At 36.8% G+C, this 9,457-nt stretch overlaps 1 protein-coding gene across 1 annotated transcript; it reads right to left on the bottom strand.

Moving 5' to 3' along the window:
- Nucleotides 1-801: 801 nt before the first annotated feature.
- LOC142350590 (calmodulin-alpha-like) lies at nucleotides 802-7,390 on the bottom strand. The gene is made up of 4 exons (XM_075402479.1): nucleotides 7,232-7,390; nucleotides 6,570-6,883; nucleotides 1,682-1,828; nucleotides 802-1,098 (listed from the first exon to the last, which is right to left on the bottom strand). The coding sequence occupies exons 2-4, from the start codon at nucleotides 6,729-6,731 to the stop codon at nucleotides 961-963; spliced, it is 447 nt and encodes a 148-aa protein (XP_075258594.1). The 5' UTR covers nucleotides 6,732-6,883; nucleotides 7,232-7,390; the 3' UTR covers nucleotides 802-960.
- Between the last annotated feature and the right edge of the window lie 2,067 nt (nucleotides 7,391-9,457).

Here is a 9,457-nt window from a genome sequence, read left to right as displayed (position 1 = left end):
ATGATTGTGAAGAAAGTGTCAAAAGAGAGTCTTCTAGATCTTTGAATGAGGAGGAACGTTCTTTCGGCGCTCTGGAGCAAACTCACCAGAATTAGGTTTTAAAACATTCCTCTAGTCTTTTCTTTTTTTAAAAGAGCACGCCTAAGTTTCCATTTACTAGACGAAAACGTCAAAGATCATGTTGCAGTTTTGGTGATTTTTAAAATCCTCAGACTAGTCTTGAAGGTTGCAATAACATTGGCAGCAGTATGTAATCGATAAATAAATCCATTGTGTAATAACTATCTTTGAAGTGTATAAGTGAAATTGTGACAATCATTAACTCCGATATGAAATATTTTCGTTTCATGTCTTCTTTTCGAAAAAGATAACGTTTGCTTGCAGCCTGGTGACACAATTTATGTACGAAAAAAACTTTGCTGCACAGCTTTTCCCAATGAAGTGATTTAAGACAGTAGATGTAAACACGAGTGTGCGTTATTTTTTTGCAACGCACAGGGTCTGGCGAGCCTTCTGGCTTATTTTATATCCTAGTAAAAGTCCCGGAGTTTTCAAAACATTCATGAAAACGTCAACAACGGTGACTTGCAACTTAATTGTTTTGATATAGCGCGACTTTTCTGAACAATCTATTCGAACAATCTTTCTTAATTTTTTGCATTAATTCGACCTGTTTTTGTATTTTTGCGTATTTTGTATTCTTTTGTTATCACTTCACATAAAAAAGCTTCCATAGCTGTTTTGTGCTTCGCTTGGATTTCGTTCTTCGCTTCAGTCGTTTGGTTTTTGAACAAAAACATGTGAATTGTTTCCACCTATAAATTCAGCTAAAAGGTAAATTTCAAAAAGAATTGTGATTATAATTGATGAGTCTTTAGAATCCATGAAGCTTAAGTTTGCTGGAAACAAGATGAGCGAATCATGTGATGGCAGAGAAAGTGGTAATGGATGTTTGTGTTCTCATTCTGTGAATAGTTTCTTGAATTCGTGGAAGTTGAGTTTGCCATCTTTGTCGAGATCTGCCTCGTCCACAATCCTGTCAATGTCATCCTCGTCTATCTCCTCTCCCAAATTGGACAGCACGTGTCTGAAGGCCGCCTAATTTCAATGGTAACAATTGATGACATTATGTATTATACAGTACGCAAACTATCGTATAGAAACTGAGTACAGAAAACATCCGATTGCAGAACATCAGGATTTCGTCCATCAGGATTTTGATGCTGTGCATAATATGTTGAAAATATATGTCTATGCCAGCTGTAGTGTGGCTCAAAAGTGACTAAAATGACAACTGGTTCCTCCTCCCGCGTACGTGACAAAAAATTTGGAATCTTTTGCGTTTGTGCAGACCCCCCCTAATACGTTATGCACCCCCAGTTATAGAGCACGTGTCATTACATAGTAAATCATTATCTAAGAATATAGCACGTGCTTCTGGGGGGTGCAAATAATATGCGCTCACTAAGCTGGGGGGAGGGGGGGGCACAAACGGAGAAGATCCAAATTATGTCAACCTATCTGATGTGATCCAAATATGCGTGTCTCTGCTTAAATAATTGTTTGTATAGTGGGACTACTCTGAAAGGTGGGACTACTCGCTATTGATTTATGGACTTCATCGGGGGTGTAACTTTGTACAGAGGCTAATGATAGTATTAGTACTGTGATTGGAGGATACCTTAGTGATGAGTCCATCTCCCTTCATATCGAACACTTTGAATGCGATTGAGATGTCATCCTGCTCCTCCTCATCCTCCGGCATCTTCCGCTCCAACATCACCAGGAACTCGTCAAACTCTATCGTCCCATTCCCATCCAAGTCCACCTAAAAAGAACATCCCTAGTTAAGAGATCGACTTTAGAAAAAACCTGGTGCTTGACACATGCTGTACGAAAGCGCTTTTGGTTGGCCCCAATGAATGTCACCTATTGAGGTCGAACAAATATAAACGATCGGTCAAAGAGTCATGTAACCTTGCTTAAAGCACACAACCTCCGCGCAGAAACCATTAGCATAATTCCCCTTAAATCGATGTCAGAGAAGGGGTAAAAAGGGGACATTTAAAAATCCCCCTTGCAAAAAATTCCCGCACCCCAAATGAAAAGTAGGGGTAATGAAGTAATAGAGACATCTTTCATAGTCCGCCCTCCCCTCAATAAAAAAGCTTTGATCATAGATGCCTCGCCTTTCCAAAAAGGCCAAACGCAACCATAATTATCGGAGTAGGCCCAACTATGACCCACAATCACGTTCTGAGAAATGTTTCGAATCTTTATCCACAGGGTTCGAAATGAGCTGCGAAAATTCAGATCTCTGGGGCTCAGTTTTTTCAGGTCCTCCTAAGGTACTGTATCAAAACGGGTGCACAACCCTAAGCTTCAATTTAAATCAGCTTGGTTATCAAAATTTTGGTCACTCAGATGAAAAGGAAGAACAAACATTTTGTTCAAGGGCAATAAGTGTTTTTGAGTTTATTGATTTTTAGACAGCCCTTTGGAGTTGTATATTGACCTTACATATGATTAAGCTCTCCCCCAAAACATTCAATAACGATTGAGTGTTATTACTCTTCTTTTTCCAATTTCCATCCCTTTTATTTTACCTCATTTTTCAGTTAATTTTACTCCCCGCTTATTGGGACCAGGATGCGCGAGCAGCTACTTTGAAACAGTAAACTAGGGAGTTCCTGCTGATAGCTTATTAATTGATCCGGATTAGCAGTGATTGATAAGGACTGCATGAGTTTACTGAACGCAATGGACAACCCCTGTGCCTGAAACGATTGTGCCTTAATACGGCCAACCACTTGAGTGGTTTTTTGCAAGCTGCCGATATTCCACCAAGGACATCAATGGCAAAAGGGACAAATGGTATCCGCATTTGTGACCATTTATCATTGTGGAGGCAATTTTTCGTTCGTCTGCTACATCAAGTGCACAACCTGCCTTTCTAGCCGCATTAGTGAGAAAGTAAGAATGCAGCGGTCAAGTAACAGTCACATTAGATGCAACAGGTTTGCCTGTTTCCCAGACCGGGACAAAATGTCTCCCAGTTGATTGACTTTGTGATATAAGGTTTTCTTTTTGACTACTGTTGAGAGGTTCGAAGATGATCAAGCCGGCACTTTTTTTCTTGAATCTGGTCGTGTCTCGACTTGCGTCTCCTTGCCCGTGAAACGCAATGGCTTGAGCGCCATAGATGTCTTGAACTTCTGCTCTACAAAACGGGCATTCCCTTCAACGTATGTAGACAGGGACACCCAGCCTGTATTTTGCACTGACTCTAAACTTATTTGATGCCATCTGAATCCCCGGGGCTGGGATGGAGGGAAGCAGACAACCATGCTCCAACTTGCCGAGCAGAATATACGAGATGTCGAGCAGATTCTTTTTCATAGGCTAAACTCTCTTTGAAAACTTGAATTTTTCATTATTAAGAGCTTCTTGTATAAAATGTGGAATATTTAGCGGTAATATTTTTTGTGAAATTCCTAAAAAGCTTAACAATTTTTTAGTCTGTGGCTGGTTATTTTTTAAACAAGTGCTTCAGAGGACAAAACAGAACTGCCGTTTGGATCTTTATACTGGCGTCCGCCCTAGTGAACACCCAAACTTGATAGGTTTTTGGGCAGTGTTGCTTGAGTCCAATAGTTTTTCTGGAATAACAGTTACAAGGATGTTCCCAAATTTATTAAGCTGTTGGGTATCGATTCTTTTAACAATTTAATAACTGAAAAGTTGGGCGTTTGGCAATGCAGAGAATACACCGTTTTGGGTGCATCAGTTTAGTGGCATAAGATGCCTAAGGCGCACTGAGGGCCATACAACCCCAGTCTTATACCAAACTCATCCATCTTTCAGCTGTTTCTGACATCAAATTTACGCCCATTACCCCCTTGTACATATAATTCATCCAAATATGCCATAGATTACTTTGCTGTCTTACATAAAATTCACCCCATTCGTTACAACTTCACAACTTCATATTTTTTAGCGGCAGTCTGAGTTTAGGCATATAACCTAAAATGCATAGTTATACAATTCTAATGACACCTTGTATGTGAATTGGTCTTTTTTCCTGTTTTATATCGCATTTCGCTTACAGTGATCAATAGCTATTTCTAGGCAACGAATTGGTGCTAAGTTAAAACTAAGTTATGTAGAACCAAACATTATAATAGTGGAGAGCTCTCAGGGTTTTTCTTGTCTCTCTTATTTTTTATAAAAAGAACTTTGAACTTGATTGTAGGATCCACTTAACCTTGTAACGAGTCCAGAGGTTCTGGGGGAATTCTCCAAGTTAGCTGCGGTTCCCTGTTTAAAAAAATTATTTTAAATGAAATTATGTTTGCTCTGTCTCCTTGTAGATGTCATATCTATTTTGATAGTTACAAATCATCTTGTATAAAAACGTGGATAACCATGTAACCCATTATTTGATCTGCCTTTGATTTACCAAGACTTCAGTTACTACGACAAAAGATTTTTTTATTAGTTAGTACTGAAAAATGATGAACCAATACTGACATGCAATTGTATAAATATCAAATTTCAAAAACTACACGTGTGAGAGAATTTAATTATTCAAAAATGAAAATTTTAATTTTTTTGGTGATACATCCTTTGCGGTCAATGACCCGTCCGTCGAGTGGTTTCCAAACATTCGGCTGGTTAATTTTTCTTCTTTAATTTCTGCAAACAAATCCTAAAGAGGTAATATAAGCCTTGCAGTGTGGATATGGTAACAAAAGAACGTAATTTGACATTGATTTGCTTGCATAGTAAATAGAGCCCTTCTTCGGAAAATCACAGATTTTAACTGCAAGAAGCAATATTTACTAAAAAGATAAAGGTTTGTTTGCTTATCACAAGAACAAGTTAGTTGCGTATGAACTGACACAACACGCGCAAAGAGAGCAGAAAGAGAGAGAGAGAGCAGTTGTTTTAGTGGGACTAAGGTTTAGAAACGGTTGTGTGGGAAAGAGAGCGAGAGAGAGAGAGAGAGAGAGAGAGAGAGGGAGAGGGAGAGAGAGAGAGAGAGAGAATGTTATTGAGAGAGAGAAGTTGGTTAAATTGTAACAAAATTTCAAAAAGGAGTGCGTATGAAAGAGAGTTTTTGGGAGAGAAAGAAATTAGGGGTTAAGCGAGAAAGTCTGGTTTGATAATAGAGAAGCAGTCAGAGCGAAACAGCTTGACAACTTAAATACTAGACAAAAAGCTGTAAAACTCATAGTTCAGTGACACTAAAGTCGGAAAATTGGAAATAAAATACCAGCTGGGATACTGTGAGCGTTTTTCCTTCAGTTCATAAGGGAACTGAACCTCATATATTGTGTTATTTTTTGTTTTAATTACTATCATAATATGTCTTGAGATTTTTCTCTACTGAAGTGCCAATGATTTTCCTGCCTCTGTTATCCATTTAACCTGAAATAATGTTACAGGTATTTTTGAGAATGAAATATTTTGAGACAATCTAAGTTGCAACAGCGTACAAGAGTGGAAACAACAGAGTAGCAAAGTGGCGCTTGCCTGACCAATTAAAACCTTTTATTTACATTATTCGTTCAATCTTCTGCGAGTCCCCTCGCTGTTGGCCTAGTCTGAAATTGAGACGACGATACAACAAAAAGTTACATGAGCCAGAGCATGCTTACAAATCCGATGAAGGGACAAATTTAAAGGAAAATCCGCAGTAAAATAACTGGATTGTAGGACTTGTCAGACAAAAACCAGAATGATATTTCGAATTTGTTCTCTTTGTCAACTGGATTTATAATGCCGATGTATGCAATAATTCTTTTAAGTTTGAACGTATTAAGTTTGAACAGATTTTCTTTACTACGACAATTATCTACTCAAATTTGTACAGCCATAATCTGATAATAAATGGGCTTGGTGAGCGGCCAAAAAGAATGTGATTGGCAAAGAAAATTACCACAAAGTTCTCAAATTTCTTGATTTAATCTGTTTGTAATCAAGCGATTTACATTATGGAGCTGGAGGTATATGTTTTGTGACGAATTTTTACTATTTCAATTATCTCTTATTAAGCAAAATGCTAAAAGCAATTTTGTGGATTTAGGGGAACAAAGATTGGACCTAGATTCCACGAAACGGAGGACTCAAAAAGGTAAGGGACTAAGCGGTCCATTTAGCCTTTGCCAGGAACAATGGCTCATAATGAAATCCGTTGAAAATTGTTTCTTGTTTTGTAGTTTTTGATCATTTTTGTGTTTCATTTAGATCAATTTTTGAGGCATTTTTGTCATGATGTTTCATTTTGACTTTCATTTCTGAAGATAGACAATATCTACCAGATAGTTAAATAACTTTAACTTATTTTTGCGTAATTTTTAGCCGTTTGGAGGTCAGAAATTGCCTATAAATTTTTCTTTTCCTATATTTATTATATTTAACTGTGCTTTAAAGACTAGCAAATAGTACAGATGTTTTTGTTGCCAATCTTGGCTGAGTCAAGATGATAATTCTGCTCTTGGTCTGTTTCTCGTGAGTAGTCAATATTGGTTCAACTCCTTCTTCCATCTTCTCCTCCCCTTTCTTACCTCCAGGATGAATTCCTTGATCTCCTCCTCTGACATGGGAGTACCCAGTGTCTCCATGACCTTAGCCAGTCCCACCTCGTCAATCGCATCCTCGTCATCCTGCACGAACATGTCGAAGCACTCCTTGTACTCCGCTATCTGATCTGGTGTGAATCTAGTCATCTCTAATCCTCACAGACACCTCAATAGACACTGTTAAAGAACTGAATATAACTCAATATAGTTGAATCAGTTGAGTTGGACAAACTTGATGCGCAACCACGGGTTTTGACAAGACCGCTGTAGGTAACGCGTTTATCTTTCAGCTCTCGATACTAATGCATAGGGAACTGTTTCTTTTATTCTACTTTAAGAAATATTCTGAAAAGTGAAAATTATAGTTGAATGTTCTTTTGATTTACAGATTAGTTCTGGGGAAATCACATGATGCTAGTGATGAGCTACCGTTAGTTTTCCTTGATAACAGTTGTAAGACAGTCGATTTTAAAAATTTCATCAGGGATCCAATTTTCAATTCCAACAAATTGCCAGGAATAATTGACTCAGTTATAACCTGACAGCTAGTGAACTAATATATCTTATCGGGGCAAAAATGTTTGAATTTCACATGACAACTGAAATGTCTGTCATGTTGCATTAAAGAAACAGTTCCAACACTTTACCTGTAAACGAATCAATTCGAATGATATTGACTTAAAATTCCAATACCAAAATAAATACTTTTTATAGTATCTTCAATATCACCAAATGCTATATTATATTTAACTCATCCAATGGTATTGTTAAACTGTGTGTGCTTCTCTCGACGCTCGTGTAAATGTGTAAAGCGTTCTCTTCATGTATGTTTTTGAATGATTGATTAAAAAACAAATGGTGAAAATGCACACATTCTAAAAGCAATGCAGAAAATATATTGATTACAGTTTTGGTATTTGATTTCTTTGTTGGTTTCTTCAGTCTTGTTACTTCTCGTCAAATAGAACACAAATAGATCGAGCAGATGTATTTTTGGTAGAAAAGGCCAATCAAATATGCTCTAAATTGACAGGGGACGGTCTTTGATTGTCCCAAGAGAACGCCCCTCCAATTTGTTTTCCCCTTCTAGAGCAAAGGCATCATTTGACCGAAACGGAGACTGACAGCAATGAAACTGTAAATGTCCTTACTGTCTACTAAGATTCATAATTGTTCCGACCCCCCCCCCCCTTAAATGGGTGAGCAGCTATATGATCAAATTGATTTTTTAAAGCCAATTTTGGCCTAGACAAATTCATATTTTACAATTTATATAGAAAGATATGAGTGACAAATCGTCGAGCGTAGAATATCTAAACTTATTTTCGAATTTCGTCTTTTTCGAGCCGTAATTGATTTCGAGAACTCTTCCGTTGGTATACATTGCGAGCAAAAAAATCAAAAACTAAAAGGCAGTGCTCCCAAATTGACATCTTTTTAAGTTTTTGCCCGTTTTTTTTTAGTTTTTGCTGACAAATGAATTTATATTTGATATTTTATGACAGGTAGCTATTTAATTTTGTTCAACTTGACGGTGAAAAAAACTTGAAGGTGAAAATGACATTGTTCAATTTGTGGATGACAACTAGTAATATTTCCAAAATTGATCGTAAGGAAAGTACTCCATTAAAATTTGAAAAAAAATATTAGAAGAACTAGACAAATACCTGACAGAGAAGCAACTCTAATTACATGCAGATAAAATAAGCCGAGTTATTTTTCTTTAAAAATCAATCTAATGCCAATCCAGAGTTTTCTATTAAAGATGAAGTTATTAAACCAGCTCATGCTTTCCGTTATCTAGGAGTACATATTGATTCAAACTTAACCTTTGAAAACCACCTAAACTCTTTCTTCCTGCGTAGTATTGCTTCAAACTCTTACAGCAAATAAAAATAAACTGCATAAATTAGGAAATCAGTGAGGCAATAAAAGATTCTCAAATTCAACGAAAGTTTGATCACTCCGCTGATCTTCGCATTAAAGATGCTATCTTGCTAACCGAATTAATTATCTCGAATGTTAGCTGATTTCAAACAGATGACAGACATTACGGAATATCCTAAAACTTTAAAATAATTACTAGTCAGCTAAAAGCTGGACAAAGCAAGAGCACAAATCAAATTATTATAAAAAGAGAACAAAAATGAAGCTGAGTCACACATGTTTGATCCTGAAAAGCGTTCAAAATTGAAACCGAAAGCCCTGTTCAGTGAGAGGTTTAAACAGTTGAACAGTACAACATTTTCGAGATGTTGTAACCGAGTTTTTGCTTGATTGGCACAAGAAGATACCAGTTAACAAAAAAAGAGGAGCGTTCAAATTCTATCTTTACCTATGAAAAAGCCAGCCACAATTTCAGGCTTATAATAATAGTGACAACACTTTTGCTTTGATTAATGTAATTTGAATTTGAAGGCATGTGGATATTTAAATTGAGGGTTATAGCCAGAATAATCTACATACTTACTTTAAAAACAATTAGTAACCTGTTAGTAGTTTATTGATTCAAGCAATGTGCGTCATTAATCTGATTTAGGTAGGCAACGTCGTTTAACAAGTTGTTCTCTGTCTGAGAAGCAATAGTGTTTACTCCCAAGATCTTTAGTAAACTTGTATAAATTTTTTGGCTATAGAGACGGTTTTAGTGTCAAGAAATTTGTACACTTGAGCACCAAGTGTCGGTTTCAACAGCAATGTTGGAAAAAAGTTTTTGAAGGATTTTGATCATTTTTTTCTGATGTCAATATTCTATTGAGATGCGTGTAACTGTCCGAGTTTTCATAAACTGTTTTTCAAATATTGAAAACAATTTTTGGAATGGATTCATTGGCTTTCATTGAGCGCGCAGAGAAATTTGACTTCTTTAAAGA

This window comes from Convolutriloba macropyga, chromosome 1 (assembly GCF_964194025.1).
Source record: "Convolutriloba macropyga chromosome 1, txConMacr16.3, whole genome shotgun sequence".
Classification (NCBI taxonomy): domain Eukaryota; kingdom Metazoa; phylum Xenacoelomorpha; order Acoela; family Convolutidae; genus Convolutriloba; species Convolutriloba macropyga.
The sequence above is the reverse complement of the archived record's forward strand: the minus strand, read 5'-3'. Positions and strand labels throughout refer to the sequence as shown.

Coding starts and splice junctions, on each gene's coding strand:
- LOC142350590 (XM_075402479.1), bottom strand. CDS start 6,731: ATGACTAGATTCACACCAGATCAGATAGCGGAGTACAAGGAGTGCTTC. Junction 1,829..6,569: donor TCAAGGAATTCATCCTGGAG/GTAAGAAAGGGG, acceptor TGTTCTTTTTAG/GTGGACTTGGATGGGAATGG. Junction 1,099..1,681: donor GAGATGGACTCATCACTAAG/GTATCCTCCAAT, acceptor CATTGAAATTAG/GCGGCCTTCAGACACGTGCT.